The sequence below is a fragment of the Eschrichtius robustus genome, chromosome 1 (assembly GCF_028021215.1).
Source record: "Eschrichtius robustus isolate mEscRob2 chromosome 1, mEscRob2.pri, whole genome shotgun sequence".
Classification (NCBI taxonomy): Eukaryota; Metazoa; Chordata; class Mammalia; order Artiodactyla; family Eschrichtiidae; genus Eschrichtius; species Eschrichtius robustus.
In genome coordinates, this window is record NC_090824.1 from 5332852 (window position 1) to 5352349 (window position 19498).

General features: G+C 44.5%; 1 protein-coding gene across 4 annotated transcripts in view; it reads right to left on the bottom strand.

Moving 5' to 3' along the window:
- Positions 1 to 19498, bottom strand: part of EML1 (EMAP like 1) — a 145360-nt gene that overhangs the window by 40473 nt on the left and 85389 nt on the right. For all 4 annotated transcript variants that reach the window (XM_068540703.1, XM_068540693.1, XM_068540722.1 and 1 more), the window contains 2 exons: positions 15151 to 15285; positions 3072 to 3100 (listed from right to left, as the gene is read on the bottom strand). In XM_068540703.1, coding sequence (XP_068396804.1) covers positions 3072 to 3100; positions 15151 to 15285 — 164 coding nt within the window. The remainder of the gene's footprint in view (positions 1 to 3071; positions 3101 to 15150; positions 15286 to 19498) is intronic.

The following is a 19498-nucleotide window of genomic DNA, read 5'->3' on the forward strand; positions in this document are numbered from 1 at the left end:
TTTAGTGCTTACGTTTCATCATCAGGAGGGGGAAAAATGCCACCCCCCCCCCAAAAAATTACAACTAACACAAGAAATCCACTTCAATTCTTTATTGAGTTCAATGTGTATACAATTTCAGTATCAAAATTCATAAAATATCTTTCAATGTTTAAATTGGTGTGTTATAGCGCAATGTAAAAATGTGTCTTTATATAAAATCTTACACTGTTCGATTCTTTCAAGCGTAAAGAACACAAAATCAGAAGTACATGCTAGGATGCATGCAAAAAGGAAAATGCTCAAAGAAAAGCTAGAAATAGAAAACCAAAGAACAAAAGACCCATTAGAGAGAGAAACTGGGAAATAAACCTTTCTTAAACAAACATTTTTAATAACAAAATAACTTATGATGTTTTGATAAATTATAGGGATGAAAGTAAAACCCAATAATATATTGACAAGGGGCAACTCCTGGACTTTTAAAAAGAAACGACTTCGGGTTTTCTGGCTACAGTTTTCAGGATATAATAAGACCAAAGAAAATGTCTTGTGAGCTCTTGATGAATTCTGTTCCGGTTCAGAACTCACTGCATTCTGATGCTTCACTGCAGATCAAAGGACTGGGTCTTAATGGCATTTAAATTGGGCAGTTGGGACCACGGATTATCTGTACATCACTCAACAGAAAAATCCTCCGCAGAGAGGAAATTGCTGAGGAAGTCGTAAGGTAATTATAGTGTCGTAAGTACCACATTTACAAATTAGTTTTGTAAGTCTTATTCCTAAGGATTTGCAAACAGTGCCACATGCAACATGGCCTAAAAGTTGAGAGGCCATCCCACTTTTATGTTACGGTGTGCGTGCAATTCAGGTCATAAATGCATGCGTGTGATACACTCTTCACTCCTGCGAACAGCGTGCCAGTTGCTGTGTTCTGTGATCCTCCTCCCCAGCTCCGCTGGGACTAGCCCGTCTGAGGCCCACAGCACCGCAGGCTTTCTTATCACCCCCCCCCCCCACCCCACCCCAGGTCATCTTAGATACTGCTGCCAAACCTGTCAAGGCCCACAATGGATTCAGAATCCTTCTCCCACTCTCTTACCTGCTGGACCCAAAGCTCTAACTGTCCTGCCCCCCTCTTCCCGTACGTGACCTCACTGGCCACAGCTACCCCCCACCCCATGCATCCTTCTCTCTCTCTGCCACCTACACACCAATCCTGCTCCGTGCCTCCACCCATGCTCGCCTCAGCTGACCTCTGCCCTTCCTTAATCCCTCACCCAGATCTCAGCTCATCAGACAGTGTGGCCAGCTCAACTGAAGACCCTAAAAACACCCAGCAGACCGACAGAAGGGGGACAAAGAGGGGCGGGTGTGACAGCTTAAATGACAAGCGATTCCGTTAATTCTCTTCGTAAGGGGAATCATGGAATGCAGATTCAGAATAAAGGGAATATAATGCCATCCCACAGCACACACAAGAAGCCTAGTGTGGGTGTATGTAATCAACGTAAGTGAAACATCTACGTGAGTGTATCGTTGTTACGTGCTGGTAAAGTCCTTATGATGGAGGTTTGCTCACTGGGCAGTTCTACATCACTGGACTGGGCAAAGAAGCGCTGGAGTTAGCCTTGGCACTGTTTTGTACTGGTAAGTCAGACATTCTACATGTAAAATAAAAAAGGCAGCAAGGGAAAGCAATGTTTTTTTTGTTTGTTTTTTGGGGTTTTTTTTTCAGGCATATTAGGATAACAGCACACACCCACCAAACCCAAAGGTGCTAGAGGGAGCGGCCAGCAGCAGTGCAGGTTTCAAACAGTTGGGGCATCCAGGGGTTGCCCTATAGCTCTCTTAAGGTTCATACAGATTTTAAAAAGAGTTCCTATAATCAGCCAATAATCGATCAAGATCCAATTTATAGCTACTCGTTAAAACCCACCCAAGTAAATGCTCAGGAATGCTTTTAACGTCCAACGAATCAAAGTGGTTTGCATCACAAAAACATTTTCATACAAGGAGACTATCTGTTGGCCTGTATGAAAAGAGTTTCTGCAGCCTGGGTCACAGCTTTGCTCAGAGAGCTATGAGGTTTCAGAAATGCCGCCTACCTTTGCAGTGTGTCACCCGGCGTTTCCCTTGTGATTTCGGAGACAGAGACAGAAGTGCTGGGTAAAGAGACGATGGGGCACTGCAAGAGTGACTTGCCTGCCGGGGAGCACTCCCGAGCCCTCAGGCTGAGAGGCTCCCGGCCCCCTGCTAGAAAAACCTGGACACATTTCGGGGATTCTGACAAGTGCACTCCAGACCTAGCTCTGCAGGCTTAGGGCGATTACATTTTCAGTGAGTAATTTCATGCTTCTTGAAAACGAAATGAATACTGAAGCACATGCGGATAAATAGGAAAGTCCGACTTTTATGTTTCAATTGTGCACTTAAGGGGAAAAAAAAAACTTGGAAAATTAAATGAATTTATTTAACCCGTTGCACACTTGTCAATGATTTTGCGTTTTTAAATACGCTTTCAAATAAGGTTACTATTCTCAAAATAGCAGCTCCCTTATTATAAAATGTGTTAGAAAAGACATATAGAAAGATATATATGAACTATTAGTTCGCAGTTTAGGAAACCAAAGGCAGAAAAAGAAACAAAAAAGTTGCTTTTAGACAAAGTTATATAAGTGGATGCATCAGAAACTTTCCCCTTCAGAGAAATGCAAATGTTGATGATGGGGTGGGGGGAGCCCCATTAGTAAGGAAGGGATAACAAAGGCAACAGGAGTCTTTTAACCTAGAACTTTTGTTTCAGTATAATGGCATCTCACTCTTCCTCCTTATTGATGTATCTTGAATCGGTTTAAAGGGGGTGAGTAAAGGGTTTAGTCTTTATGACCATCTTCTGGGTGGTCTCTGTATGACGTGAGCCATCAGACCCCCAGGTACAGGCTGACAGTGAGTACTCAGCCCCCAGTCCTGCCACGTGGACCCCCATGTTCTGCCCGTCCCAGCTGCCCCTGAATAACTACTTCGTATCGCCCCTCAAGTTCTGAGGTGAGTGAGGGGCGCCCGCACCAACATTCAATCAGCCTTACCTGCGCTGAAGACCGGCTCCTTGGGTTTGCTGTGGAGACAAAACCAAACCAGTTTGTAAAGGGAGGCTGGGGGTGGTGGTTAGTCTCATTCACAGAAGACCCCACACCCACTAGCTGCCGCAGTTTGTCACACGGATGCTGTTAAAAAGAAAAACAAAACCATGTAACTGCAAAGAGGAAGAACGTAAACAAAAACGTCCAAAACCAGGTGCCAGAGACGACAATCCCGACCTTATCACCAAAGCTGTGCTTTTTATGAGAGCAAATAAAGGCTTGGAGACAGAAAACATGTGGTTCATCACCACGGGAACAGCCCTGCCTAAATGTGTAGAAAGGTTTGTTTTCCTACCCCACGCTCTTCTGGCAGATTATCTGAAGAGCTTACTTAAAACTAGCAAACTCCTGTCACAGGGGCTTTGGGGAGAGAACTTTTAGCGCCCAGCTCCCAGCGGGGACGGGTACGGGGTGGGTGGAGGGAAGATGAGGGGGTGGGAGAAAGGAGGGAAGAATAAGGAATATCGGGGTGTGGCCACATCCTGGGACATGTGGGGATCCCCACTGTGGGCCTTGGCCAGGCCGAGACCCCCCCACGACTGCACCTGGGAAACCAGAACCCCACCGTGTTCAAGGTCACACCACGAGGGACTGAGGTCATCCCTAGGGGCAATCCTCCCACAGGACGAGGCTGCACGGGGAGTCCCCCCCAAGTGCAGGAGAGCACAGCCCTCCCCGTGACAACCTGGCAGCCACTTGTGGGAAGACTGTCACCTCGTGCCAGACGAGGGAAGGGACTCCCAAGCACGGCAGGAAGTGCGTCCTGTTCAAACCCAGAGCCGGTGCTTGAAGCCAAGGCTGTGAGACTCCGACGTCCATGCCGTCTTCCAAGGTACCCCTACCCCACCAGAGTACCTCCCGCTTTAAGATGGGGCACAAGACACAGTAAATAAATGAAGCCCGTCCCAAAGAGGGCTGGGAGAGCTCTGAGCCTGCAGAGGCACCTACATTTTTTGTGCGCGCATGTTGAAAACTACCTACTGGAGCAGATACAGTCCTAATGTTACTTTTCTCCTTCATTTTAAATTTGAAATACATTGAGAAACACCACCAGTAAAAACTACCCCTAATCCCATGATGTAATAAATGATATTATTTATTAACGGCCTTGATTTTCAGATAATTTTATGAGTACATGGAGGGAAACTCTTTACTGATGCTTTAGAAGTGGTTTACTGTGTTTCAAGTAGGCGGATCTGCTATGGGCTGAGATTTCCGAATGCGAACCACTGGTCACTGAAAATAGTACTCTGCAGGCCCCGCACACCTTTTAACACAAAAGCCTAACTCCCATCAGCCCTAAAGGCCCAAAACAACCTCTGTGGACCCCGATATTTTTCCGATCTCATCTTCCTGTCTCTCCCCTCAGTCACGGACTTCCAGACACTCTGTCCCTGCTGTCCCGAGACTGGGCCAGCAGCTCCCAAGCCCGGTGTGGACCCCAGCTTCCCACCCTCCCCTGGACAGCGCATGGCCGGGCGTGTGCTGAGAGCCGCCCCGAGAGGCCTTCTTTGATGCTCCACTCTGCGGCCTCCTCGGTCCTGCTCGCCACGCCCCGCCTGGCTTTACCTTTATTAATCTGTCTCTCCCCATCAGGAGGGAAGCGCAGGAGGGCAGAGATCTTTGTTCACGACCGTGTCCCGGGGCCTGTAACAGTCTTCAGCTGCTGCCTGGAAGCTGGTAAGGCCCGGAGCCCTCCCTGCCTCTGATCCCAGCTGGCCCCGTGGGTGCGCGTCTGGCCGGGTGGGCTGGGGGCTGTCCCGACGGCCCTGCTGCCCCCCACCTCCCTCCCCCGAGGTAGCCGGTACTTCCTGGCGCTTCTCGCTGTCCTCCTGGTCAGTCCTCAGCCTTTACTGCGCCTTCACTGCACGCCGCCCCCCCTCCACGGCCCCCTCTCAGCATCTTCGTCCCTCCTTCGGGGTGGTACCCACACAAGGCCCAGTGTGAAGCGTCCCTCCCGGTCCTCCTGTGGGGCCCTCGGCAGGTGCCATGCCTGGGCTCAGAAAGGGTGGCTGCAGGACTCCTGTCCTGCTCCCAGGCTTTGTCACAAGCTCACCGAAGGTCTGTGGAAAAGGGGTGTGTGTGTGTGAAGGTTCCCCTTGTGCCTGGGGCTCCCGAGAGGTCTACACCACTCGGCCTCCCGGGATTCTACAAGCTTTCAGCTACTTTCTTCTTACACCCGTTCCTTCTCTTCCTGCGGCTCTGCCAAAGATCACAGCAGCCAGGGCAGTCCCTCCTAAGAGGGGCTTGTCACTTATGGGGTTGGAGTTCGTCATATCACTCGGTGACCTTGACTCCACGGTGGGTGGGCTCACCTGGCTTGTTCTCGTCGTTGGGGGGAGCGACACTCTTGTGACTTTCTAAGCAGAAGCATAAGTCTTAACTGCAACGTTTATATCTTATTAGGTTCACAGGCAGGGCAAGGACACAAGAGGAAAAGCTAAAACAGAAGACTACAAAGCAAACCTACTGGTTAGGTAAGCCAGGCAGGGAATTAGAAGACAGGAATGTTATTTTTCCATCATGACTTTGATCACAAAAGCAGAAAGATGCCAAGTCCGTGAAACAGACATAAGCAATCTGGAACCCTCCCTAGAGATAGAAAAGAGCAATTACAGATTATGTTCCTCTTAGAAAGAGAACATCCATAGGGGAATGTGGACTTCAAATACAGGGAGGCCCGTGGAATTCTGATGCTGAAACACCAGAAGAAGGCGGATGAAAGATCTGTCAAAAGATCAGAAAAAGGCAGCCTAAGTGTTAACAGCTAAAGGTCACTGAGAGGTACCAGGTACTGAAGTTCGCATAGTTCTCTACACCTTGCTCTAAACTATGCCTTACCTTTTGGGTATACAGGCATTGTACTTAGAAAACATACTATCGCTAGGCTTCGTTATTTTAGAAAGTTCAGTTTTTATAGAAAAATATACTACATTTACTTTAGAACCCACGATTCCTGCCCACGTACCACCCTCCTGAAAGGCAAGAAGCCTGGGAAAAGGTACTCTTCCGCTCACACATGCACGTCTTATAAATACAAACCTCTAAAATGACAGTAAGTCTTCCCAACTATTGATAGAAGGGCAAACCCACAGAACACGTGATGACGATGATCCAAAGTTAAAGGTCAAAATCAGTCAATGGGAGCCTCGCGCCAATCACCTGTCCCACCATGAACAGGGCTGACAGTGGGCCCTTCAGACCCAGCACGCTGGGAACACACTCGGGCTGTGAACTCACTTGGAACGGGAGGTGACTGCCTCTCAAGGTGTGGTGTAATTTGTCCCTGGGCACCCATTCCTTAACGTGAGCTAAGTGGAAAACTGAAGTGGGTGACTTCGCACTGCCTCTGCCGCCAGGGTGTGGCTCCTGGGGGCAGGGGGAGAGTGAATAAACTCTGGGACCAGAATGAGGCTCCATCCATCCCTATCCAAGTGCGGAGTCAGTGCAGATGTTCCCCACCCTGAAGCCCAGGACAGAAGTAAGCCCACAGGAGAGAAAGGATTTCCCTTCTGGCAAGCAAACCCTCGTCTCTTGGCTCTTCCGGCCTCAGGCTGCTGGGCCCAAGATCTCCAAAATGAACCCTGGTGCAATCCGGTGCGGGTTTTTTTACTGCTCTGTTTTTGGCAGGAAGGAGATGTGCTGAAAGAGCTTGGCTGTACACTCCCTAAAGCTGGAAGGTTCGGGAGACTCTCCTAAGGACTCTTCTAACTAGAAGCAGTACCTGGGGGTCACGGAGGACGCGAGGCAGCCCGGAGCCTTCACCAGACCAGTAGCTGGATCTAGAGGCAGTAGGAGGAAACCAGACAGTTGGCCCAAAGGAAAACTCCCACCCGGAGCTGTGAGCTCACACCACGAAGCAGCTATAATCACCTAAGTCACATGTTATCCCCGAAAACGTTCACTGTGGACTTTGGTTGCCGGGACTGTCAAAAGCGGCTGTTTCCCCTTCATCTGATATCATTCAGATGACTCACTGTGGGCTGGGTGTTTGTAAGGGGGAGAGTCCAGCCACGAACTCGTTCAGACTCAGATGCAACGAGTATTCCCTGCACTGCTCCTCTGCGGTGGGATCCGCGCTTAGCACGTTCGTATCTGTTACTAATTTACCCCAAGGTCCTGAAAGCCGGTCTCCGACACATGGGTGACGCATGTAACAGGGAGCTCTGGAGACGGGAATTAGGGCAGACTGACAGTGGCCAAATGCTTCCGAGCAGAGATGCTTGCTTTACAAAATGATTAATAAGGGCTGATCGAGGAGGAAACCGTTCCAAAGTCAAACATGTTTTTTCCCTGCAACTTGTTCATCTACAAAAACGGTACCTCTCGGCATACATACCATGCCTCCTTCTGAAAATGACTTCACTTGATGAATTGTGATCCCTGCTGGGAGTCAAGATACTCTGCTGTGTAAATAATGATTCTTTTTATAAACTGCCCTTAAGTAAGCAGCTGTTAACTACAAGTAGGGTCATTCAGGAACCATCTATTTAAAATATTTAGAAGTTGCTATTGGGGACAAAAGCTACTGCTTCATGGACATTTCCAACCAATACTTCCAGTTTAACGTGGCAGAAGGAGCACAGGTTTTTTTTTTTTTTTGGTTGCACTGGGTCTTAGTTGAGGCTCGCGGGCTCCTTAATTGCAGCACGTGGGCTCCTTAGTTGCAGCAGGTGGGCTCCTTAGTTGCAGCTCCAGGGCTCCTTAGTTGCAGCAGGCGGGCTCCTTAATTGTGGCATGTGAACTCTTAGTTGTAGCATGTGGGATCTAGTTCCCTGACCAGGGATCGAACCCAGGCCCCCTGCATTGGAAGCACGGAGCCTTACCCACTGCACCACCAGGGAAGTCTGAGGAGCACAGATTTTGAAGGCAGTTGGATTCGTGTTTCATTTGGGCAAATCATTTTACCTCCATAAACTTTAGATTCTTTCATCTACAAAAATGGGGCTAAAACCACTGTGAGGTATAGGGTACCAGCAGGATCATATATAACATGTAACAAAGTATCTAACACACGGTTATTAATTAATATGACTTCCCTCTTCCTCCTAATTTCACTGACAATAACCTATCAATACATGTATGTATTTTTGAGCTCTTCACCTAACAGCCTCAAAACTAAAACAAAATAAAGAATACCATACCAGCACTTATTATTTTAACATTTGTTAAAAACTAAATGACCCCTTGGCTTAAAGAGTGAAACAATCTTTTCATTTGAAAAAAAAATAATAATAAGATGATTCATTTAAATCACCTAATTTCCAGTGTTTCGGAATCCAAAATGCAGTGTTAAAATCATCTACCAATAGGTGGTGCTGTTTGCATAGTTCTTAAATGACTATGGTTTTAAAATCTCAGTACAGTATATAGGTAACATCCTTTCATTCATTCAGCGAATGTTTATTAAGCACTTACTCTGTGCCAGAACTGTGCAAAGTGCTAGGAATACAAAGAAGAAAAAATGACACAGCTCTGCCCTCCCAAAGCTTAAGGGGGCGGGGGGGCGGAATGTGTGGGGAGCCCCTGGAGGGTGGGGAGGGAGTTACAGTTACAGATAAAGTTAATGGGCAGGAACAAAGCAATCTGGAAGGCAGCTAACTCAGACCAGGGCGCTAAGGCAGGCTTCCCAGAGAAAGGGGCACCCTGAGCTGGGTCTTGAAGGATTAGCTGAAGTTCTCCTCCTCCTGCCAAGTTTCCAGGCACATACATATGCCACTCAGGACAAGGGACAAACCTCCACTTACTAAGTGTTAAAAAGTGTAATTCATCAAGCTATGCATTTGTTTGGTTTTGGTATCTGTTTGATTTTCTAATACTACAATAAAAAGATTTTTCTACATATGCTACCTTCTTACTTTCATTCGGGTTTCTTTAATGAAGACTGAGTTTGAATATCTTTCCCTTAGTTAATTGGCTACGCGTATATCTTTCTCAGTGAACTGTCTCTGTTCAAACCTTTTACCCACTTTCCGATTGAGTTAACTGTATTTTCCCTCACTGGTGTGTGTTGTGACCTTTGGAAATGAAGGACATTGGCCCTTTTCAGTTGTGGGTGTCATTCGTATTTGTTGAGAGGATGGGTCTTCGTGGATTGCTCCTTCCCACTTCCCGCCAAGCCTTACGCTCTGTCCTGCAAATGGTAGGTTCTCAGTGAGTCAAGCAGTGCTGGGAAAGGGTATGAGTAAGGTGAGAGAAATGTTCAGAATTTCTGATTCCTCCCTTTTCAGGTTGGGATGAGATCAGAAATGGGAGTTGGAGAATTCTGGAATGTCCCAAAAAAGAGAGGCACTCAAGACTGGGGAGTGGGGTGAGCAAAGGTGTGCAAGCATCAGCTCCGACTCTGGGATGGAGAAGGCAAATAACAGTAGTCATACCACCTATGGGGCACCAATGTCGGCAAGCCCCATGCTACGTACACCATCTTGTTTAATCTGCACAACAGCCCTGAGAGGTAGGTATTAGTTTTTACTGGTGCTGAGGGAAACCCCAAAGAGGTTAAGTAACTAGTTCACGGTCACATAACAAAAGTGGCAGAGCTGGGATTAAAATTTGGCTATGGCTGTAATGCCCCATCCGTCTACACTCTTTTTGTTATGTTGACTGGGGTAAAAAGATTCATTCAACAAATATTTATTGGGTACCCACTGTATGCTGGGCATTGTTCTAGATGTTGGGCCAGTCTGACTGGACTAGAAAAGCCTTGTTGGTATCCAAATGTCCAACAAAAGTGCATTCGCCTAGATAAATAATGATCCACATCTGAAATAACGTTGTAAGAGTATATTTCCTGACACAAAGACATGCTCATACAGCAAATGAAAAAGAGGGTCACAAAATGTATGCAGAAGAATATCCTTTATGTAAAAATTGTATACTACACACATGCAGCACCCTAGAAATAAAAGTCTGGATGGAAACACAATAAAATGGTAGCTGTGAGTTCTCTGAGTGCTGAGATTATAGGGGATTTTCCTTTCCTCTGTTTTGTACATTGGGATATCCTAAAACACATGTTTACTTGTGTAATAAATAGATTACTTCAAAAAGGAAAATAAATCCTGCTGGGGGAAAGGGAGAGCCAGCGTTGGAAGTCATGGATTTCAGGGTACAAGACGGGGTAAAGAGCCAGTAGATGAAGGACCTTGAACCCAGGCTGAAGATTAAGATTTAGATTCCAAAAAAAAAAAAAAAAAAAATTTAGATTCCACCATCAGTGATGCTAAAGGAAAAGAAAAGCAATGCTGAGCCTTGAGGACCTTGAGGTGTCAATCAAAAGACTGCCTCATTGGTGTGCAGAAAAGGGAACCCTCCTGCATTGTTGGTGGGAATGTAAATTGGTGCAGCCACTATGGAGAACAGTATGGAGGTTCCTCAAAAAACTAAAAATAGAGTTGCCATATGATCCAGCAATCCCACTCCTGGGCATATATCTGGACAAAACTATAATTCGAAAAGTTACATGCACCCCCTATGTTCACAGCAGCACTATTCACAACAGCCAAGATGTGGAAGCAACCTAAATGTCCATCGACAGATGAATGGATAAAGAAGATTGTGTGTGTGTGTGTGTGTGTGTGTGTGTGTAATGGAATATTCCTCAGCATAAAAAAGAATGAAATAATGCCATTTGCAGTAATATGGATGGACCTAGAGATCATCGTACTGAGTGAAGTCAGACAAATACCATATGATATCACTTATATGTGGAATCTAAAATATGACATAAATGAACTTATCCATGAAACAGAAACAGACTCACAGACATAGAGAACAGACTTGTGGTTGCCAAGGGCGGGGTGGGGGGCGGGGTAGGGATGGATTGGGAGTTTGGGATTAGCAGATGCAAACTATTGTATATAGAATGGATAACCAACAAGGACCTACTGTATAGCACATGGAACTATATGCAATACCCTGTGATAAACCATAATAGAAAAGAATATACATACATTATAATTATATATATTATATATATAACTGAATCACTTTGCTGTACAGCAGAAACTAACACAACATTGTAAATCAACTATACTTAAATAAAATAAATTTAAAAATAAAAAAGAGTGCCTCATTGAACGCTAGAGCTTAAAGAAGGATGGAGCTGAGCGTTCCGCTCAGGGTTCTGAACCTTACAGCCTGGATAAAGCAGCCAGTTGCACAACACAAAAGGGGATCTAAGGGAACACTTTTATGTGGTAGACATCTTCATAATTTTGAAGCTTTTTTCATATTTGTTTACTCCAAAGATGGGCAGTTTACTTGTGTGTTACAACAAGGTTTCCAGCAGATGGCTGAAACATTTCTTGTTCTAACAAAATCAGCTCATATTGCAACAACTTTTTGATGGAAACAAAGTGTCTTGCTTACAAAGTTGATATATCTTATTCCCCTCAGAATTACAAAGGGCGAACCAGTTGGATAATTGAAACATTTTATCAGTCTAGCAACATTTAACATAAACTATGCATTATAAACAGTAGTTGTTTTTCTGTCTGACAGAAAACATCTTTTTAAAAAAAATTTAAAAAAACCTCTCTTGGATTAGTCTACTGGCGACATGAGATAGTACAGGTTGTTTATCGGAATGTTATGATTCCCTATTGAAATTTAGTAAGTACTTCATTATGACACAAATCACTATATAACTGTTAATATTCACTTACGATCAGTAATATATAAAGTGAATATTACATTGCCATATATTGCTTTTGTTCTTATGAAAGTTTTGTCAGTACAAAGAGTAATAAGGGCTGTTAAAATTCTGTGGCTGATTACAAGCAAAATATTTTAAAATGTTAACTATTCTAAGATAGAAGTCTACAATGTCACAAGAAAAACTGTTGACTCTCACGACCATTTCCCAAGAAAATGAGATACAGGAGCAAGAAAAGTGAAACTCTCAGGAATAATAGTTTCTATGAACACAAAACACGTAATTATTATTAAATAAATTAATGTACCTTGGAAAACATGAATGCTTAGGACATCAAAAACACTATTATTTTATGTTCGACAGTAAGATCTGTACAGTTTATAGGGAGTGTAATTATTATTATGGAGAAATATAAATGTTGAAAGGAGCCTCTTTCTAATTTTCACAAAAGTGCCAGATGCACTGAAGACAGCTTTGTATATGGTGTGTGGTAATTGTGAGCTTTATAGCAAATAGTCTGTGATTGATACAAGTTAAAGCACTGCCCTGTGTGAATGACTTGCTTCTGCAAATCAGGACAGACCCAAAGTTACACCTCACTCACTCACATTCTGATGAGCTTTCCTGTGAATCTCGGGGCCTGCACACCAGCTCATTCTGATGTGACATTAACAATCATGAGAATATATGGCCGGTCCTCTGTATCTGCAGGTTCTGCATCCGTGGAATTAAACACCCACAATCATAAAAGATCCACGGTTGGTTGAATCTCTGGATGCAAAACCCACTGACGAAAGGACTTGAGCGTCTGTCCTTGGTATGGGGGTGGGGTCCTGGAACCAATCCCCCTCGGACACCCTGGGATGACTGTATAATACTTTATTTGTCCCCAACCAATTTTACATTTTGCCAAAATCCAGGTTGCACTCATAGGACTGTGTCCTGTGAATGTACGTTAATATGTGTTAGACCAAAAAAAGACTAATAATTTCAGATGGCATCCACCACCTTCATCTCACCAATGAGGAAATGAAGTTCAGAATTTTGGAAAGCCTCATGAATTCTTTTCTTCTACTCTGCACAGGTCTCGATTTATAACAGCTGCTGTTACTGAGTGCCAAGTGCTACGATAGGTGTTTTCCTACCCAGTTAGCTCTTTGACAAGATTCAAGGGAATTAGGTTATAAAATCCCTAATTCACAGAGGGGAAAAACTGAGGCTCAGAGAAGTTAACTGGCCAAATTCACTTACAAACCCAGATCTCCCTTTTACTCCAGAGCCTGTGTCCTTTCCATTACATCTTGCTGTTTATAGTAACCCAACACGGACAATGTGTTAAAATGCAAGACAGCATTCTGGAACCATGAACAACGTAAGACAGCATCCTGGCACCATGGACAAATACTTGTGTGTGATGCAGAAGAGGTCACGCTGTCTTAGACCACCGAGGATCATGTTTCAAAGGGGAACTGCATGGAGGCCACCTCTCTATCCCTTCCTTTGCCTGCTTTAAGCCATGGGGACTGGGCACTGGTCCATTCGACTCCAGTTCTGATTTGGTACAAGGTCAAGGTAGCCCAAGAGTGGGGCTCTTCATATGGGAATGGAAAGGAAAGATGAAGGTCAACGGACAGGCAGTAACAGAGCACCAGCTTGACCTTCGCCTCTATTGCTTCTCAGCTACTTCTTCCTTCTGTCTGAGTTCCTGCTGCCATCATTCCCACGGGCCCCTAAAGGTGTCTGTCGGTACCAGCAATGACCTAAGAGAAGGCAGGAACTTTCTCTCTGAAGCTCCTTAGGTGCAACTCAACCAGTTCAGCGCTACGTGGGCCTCAACTACTATTCCTGGGTTCTAATGAGACAAAGAATTTATGTTTAAATGGACATGTTTAGTTGCCTGAATTATTTTTATAAAACGATTAGTAAATTTTCCCAGTCCCTCATTTCCAAATCAGAATTTCCTACAGTAGCATTAAAAAACAAAACCCAAAAAAACCCTTTGTAAATATCTTTCATGGAAATCTTTACCCAGCGCACTCAGCAAAGCCATAGGATTTAAAAGATACAACAGATCTGGAGTTTGCACAATGCAGATTATTTTTGGAAATTCTTAATACAAATCAGATGTGCAGAGAAGGAGCCAAGTTTTTAAGCATTGCCAAGATCTAGACATCTCAGGTCAACTTCCAAGCTTACACTGAATTCAGAGAAGCCTAAAGGCCACCCTGCATCTCCCACTTAGGCTCCGCTACCACTGTAACTACTTGGCCTTATTTCCAAGGTATTATCACCCAATTAGCATAATCTTCTGATAAGAAGTTCTATTAATAGTCTAAATTAGAAGACAACCCCATGTATAGTGGCTTTGAGATTGTTAATGGACTGTGGACTTGACCTGCTAGAGATATGAGAGGCCCCTGTATCTCTTTCTACAAAACATATCTTTTAGGAATAAAACCGAAAAAGGGTTTAAGCTTCCTTTACAGGACTGAATCAGAATGGACTTACAAGCCTGGAATTTTTCCAGCCTGTGGGTTGGCGTCCACTGCTTTATGACTAAGCCTTCTCCTTACACGAACATTTGGAAAAAAACAAAACAAAACATGGTTAGCCTGTGAAGCTGAAATTCCTTCCTAAGCCTTGCTCAATAGAGAGAACAGAATTAAAGCACCATGTTTAAAAAGAGAGAATAAAGTACATTGAGTAGATATATACAGAGACAGAGAAACTGATCTCATATACACGATACATTCTTAAACATAAAACAAGCTCTTAAAATGCCCCAAATTAGCTTTCACTAATAAAATGTTACTATTAGTTTAACAGGGAGCTATCATAATCCATTATAAAACCAACCTCAAAGAAAAAACTCAAAGCATGTCTCATGAAACCAGAAAGAAAATGGTTCCTAGTTCTGGTGTTAGCTCAATATTAAAAAGAGTTTCTGACAAATCATAAAATGACAACTTTTCACCCAGTCTGTCGTAGAAAATACTGTTCACAAACAAGCCACTAAAATTAATTTTAAAATGGCAGCAGAGAGTATTAGAAATATAAAGTGCTCCGTATGGAAATTCAGAACAGGTTCTCAAATTCCATGGAGTTGGTACTAAGCAAATTCTCAGAAACGACTTCTGTCTGAATAGGAGCCCTGAGAGTTCAAGTTGTAATTTTCTACTCGCATGATAGCTGGTGTGAGCTGTGACCGGCAGCTGTTTGATTAGCGCCCACAATGAGGTCAGGAGAAGGCGTATGTGGCATGGAGGGCTCACAGCTTGTGTACGTATCAGGGGGTCTTCTGATTCACCTCTGGGAAAAGAGGCCACACAATATCTGAACCGCAGGAACCAGCAGTAAGACGCCCCTTACCTTTCACTGTTCTTTTTGCCACTAGAAGAACTGCTGGTGGATCCTGTGCGATTCCGGTTTCCTTTGGAATCCCCATAGCTTTCCCTTCGACCACCAGGAGATACCCGTTCGGAAGAGCTGGTCCTCTTGATGGTACTAAAAGTACAAAGTAAATGACAATGAAATCCTTCACGGAGTGATTTTATTTTACTGCTGAGTGTGAAAATATATACATAGAACATTCTATTTCCATGTGGATATTTAAAAGATAGACTGGTTCGAAATTCCTAACTATAAAGATCAAAAAACTTTTCAGAATGCCACTTGAGATCAGTGCCTCTACTCACTGCCTTTGTAACTGTGGCAATTAGTGTAGTTCAAGGTCTTAGACGAAGCTGAAAGGTAAGATTCCTGACAATACCGTGAGAACGCTCCAGGGGCTTAGTGGGAGGTGACCCCGCCCTTGCGCAGGTTTCAGTCGAGACCGGTGGTGCTCAACCAGGGGTGACTCTGCCCCCCAGGGACATCTGACAATGTCTGGAGACACTTTTGCTTGTCACAACTGGGGCAGGGGGAGGGCTGCTACATCTAATGCATAGAGGCCAGGGACGCTGCTAAACACCCTATAATGCCCAGGACAGCCCCGCGACAAAGAAGGATCCAGCCCCAAATGTAAATAGTGCTGATATGGAAGAACTCTGGTCTAAAGGCATACGTGGGACAAAGACATGCCACTCTCTGTAGGAGGCCTCTGTTTAGAGGTGGTACCCGTGCAAGTGCTTACTTCCTTCTGAGTAACCAGAGGGACTAGAGTGGTTGGAAGCCTGGTGAAGGATGTCTGGGGAGGACTTCCTGAAGATTGTCAATTTCTGGGAGACAGAAAACGAACGGCTTGAACGTGTTATAACGACACAGTAGGGAAGAGCCTGTCCTAGGAAAAGGGATACCCCACGCACAGGTAATTCACAGGCGTGAGGGGTCAGTTAGCCAGGGCAGGGGCTGTAGGTTGATGGTTTGCTCTTGGAGCCCGGAAGTGTATTACAGGCATCCCTGTAAAGTCTGTTTGTTTGTTTTTTTTTATCTTCATCATTAGGCCATATGTTTCCTGAGATCCCGTCTCATTTATCATTCTTATATTCTTTGCAGAGCCTAGTATAGAAGCTTGATAAATATTAATTAAATGAAGGGGTGAAATAAATGAAATGGTAGTGTCACACTGACCCTGTCACAGGCAGAGGCATGTGATGCTATAATTTAGCACCTGCTCCGTGAGAAAGAAAGAAGGACAAGAGTGGATGGTGGTACCGCTCCCGGGTGGGGCTGCGGGGGGAGGTATGGTCTGGAAGCACAGAGTCAAGGTGCAGGTGGGCGATAACGCAAGTCTGCAACCCAGGAGGTGGCTCGGGTCTGGCCCTGTCAACTGGGGGGGGGGGGGTCACTGAACCATGGATGCGGAGGAAATCTCCACGCCAGGAAGGAGAGAAGATGAGAACGAAGGGAACCTCCCCGGGAAAGAGTAACTTTATAAGACGTGGGTTGAGGAACTGCCACAGGAATCTCAGGTAGCAGATAAACCCCGAGGGACTGGGGAGGAAGAACCCCCGGAGGACAGTTAAGGTGCTGGCGTTGTGGATGCAGGAGGGGGACCTCGATGATGAAGCCTCAGGGGCTCCAGTCAGGGGAGGGTGGAGACGGACCTGAATTTCAATCCGGAGGACACAGCAGCTGAGAAGCTTGAGACAGTGAGACTACCGCCCCTGGGCTGGATTCCAAAGCCCTCCTTTCTCACAATTAAATAACACAGAATGTGCAAGAGCCTTGCACACGGGATGCTCTGCTGTCTTCCCTTCATTCTCTTTTTCCTCCTCATCTCTGCCTCCCTTTGGGCCAACTTTAAGTCCTTTTTCCTCTGTAACTTCCAATCGGTCAGTAAATAATCTCTTAGCACGTTTTCAAAAACTGCACGGTGTATCGGCTTTTGAAAAACCATCTCGCTCCCTGAGTGAATGAACATAAATAAAATGACCATAATCACGATGATCTGAAGACACTTTCTGCGTAGTCTTTTTGGTCACTGAGGAAACTCTGAATTGACAGCCCCAGGATCTCACAGCTGGGATCTGCACGGGTGTGTCTTAAGGTCAAAATGTGAATTTTCAGAACTCTCAATTTGAGGACAAGGAAATTATAGACCTTAGGAGAGCATTACATTTCTGAAATTTAGGATTGAAGTCTAAAAATTACAGAAACCTTTGTGTTTAAAGTTCAAGCTCTTCCAGTGACGAAAAACACCAAGCTAATTTCACGCTGTGGGAGCGCTCTATGCTAAGCATCTGGCCCGCCGAGGCTCTCAGGCACGCTGCCCCAGCAGCTGGCAGCCCTGAGCGGCACCTCCATAGTGTCCTTGTGGGAGTTCAGGGCAAGTTCATGGCAATTTAAAGGCTTGTATAAAACACCCTTAAAGAGCTGAAAAGCCACGACTGTTAATCAATGATAGCAAACGTTAACCGATTTTCTAATAATCAACACTCAACCTGGTGGCTGGAAGAGTTAAGAGGGTAGGTCAATGATGGAACCATGGGCAGCAACGGTTCACATATATTAAGAGCTTCGCGTTTTATGTGAATCATTTAATTTAAACCTCAAATCCCCTGCAAAAGTATCATTATCCCTATTCTACAGATGAGGGGACAGCTTCAGGGATACAAAGCAACACGTTTGAGGTTACTTGACCCCTTGCTCTCTACTGGGCCTCCTAGTTAAGGCCACCTAGGGAATTCCCTGGTGGGCCAGTGGTTAGGACTCCTCGCTTTCACTGCCGAGGGCCCGCGTTTGATCCCTGCTCAGGGAACTAAGATCCCACAAGCTGTGCGGCATGGCCAAAAAATAAATAAATAAAATAAAGACCACCTGCAATTTATGAAACACCGAAGTACATTAGTTTTGAGGACCTGTTGAACAGAGATGTTGCACGTCTAAAAATCCAATAAAGGTCAATAATTAATACAGTTATATGATTTAAGACTTGATCAATGGCAGGCATCGGATAAGGCCCTCTAAGCTACTGCACTAAAAGGGTGGTAAAACTACCGAAGCAGCACCGAGGGTTACAAAGTAAATCTAAGTGCTCCTCACCTGGGTGTGGAACTGTTCAGTTTGCATGCACTGAGAAGACTCACAGACCTGTTTAATCTACGTATGAGAGGCACGGAAACAAAGCAGAATAAACATGAGTGCGATAATAAAAGCGTGGAAAAATATTTTGGTAAACTTCAATAAGTTACAGAATACACCGCACATTAAAATGGGAAAACATTTTGGTTTGCATATATAGTCTTGGATATAATCCATCGCGGCTCTTTCAAGATATTTGCCATTCACGCATTTGCATTAAAATGTTAAGCTTATAAAAAAATCTACTATTGTTGTATACGTAGAAAAAACAAGAAATTTCCTTTTGAGAGCCAAGAGCTCTCATGAATTAAAGAGGATTTACTAGGACTCAGAGTGAAGGACAGAAAATAGAGCTTGAAGACAAGACATTTGCAGGAACAAGGGCGGCCAGAGGAAGTAATACTGTATACTCGCTGAGAGAAGCCCCCTTCAATAACCAACAGGGAATATCAAGGAAGTTATGCTCCCTCTGGACAGCAAGTGAGAAATCATGTTCTTTATTTTGAAAGTGGTAGAAGTCCTAGCTTGTGAAAGACTGTATAATAACACAGTACATTTTTTATTGCTTAAGGCAAGCATTTTTGGTGTGGAAATGCAGATACCATCATTTCTTTTCCCTTCTGCTCTCAACCTCCACTCTCAAACCCAAAGTTCTGAAAATACAATGGTTCTTTACCTTACACTACAGTTGCATTCAATGGTTTTTGCCAATTTAAACTAAATTTTAGACATAATAAAATCTCTGCAAAGGGAGAACAGAGGAAAAATGGCCATCTTTCTTCTTTTGGTTAGATAATAACTCTAAATGTAATAAACTACCATAGCATCTTTCTTTCATTCTGTGATTTAAAACCAAGAATTGGTTTTCCAAAATTTTGCAAAAAAGATCCCAAACTTTTACAATGGAAAAAAAATACTGGGACTTCCCTGGTGGTCCGGTGGAAGATTCTGCGCTCCCAATGCAGGGGGCCCAGGTTCGATCTCTGGTCAGGAAACTAGATCCCGCATGCCGCAACTATAAGATCCCACATGCTGCAACGAAGACCCGGCACAGCCGGGTCCTATTTATAAATAAATAAATAATAAAAAGGAAAAAAAAGAAAGAAAATACTAATCTGAGGGGAAGCTTGTACTCGTGACCCGAGATTTTCTGATGAGGTCATTAGTCATGACAGCCGGAGGGATTAACGCTAGA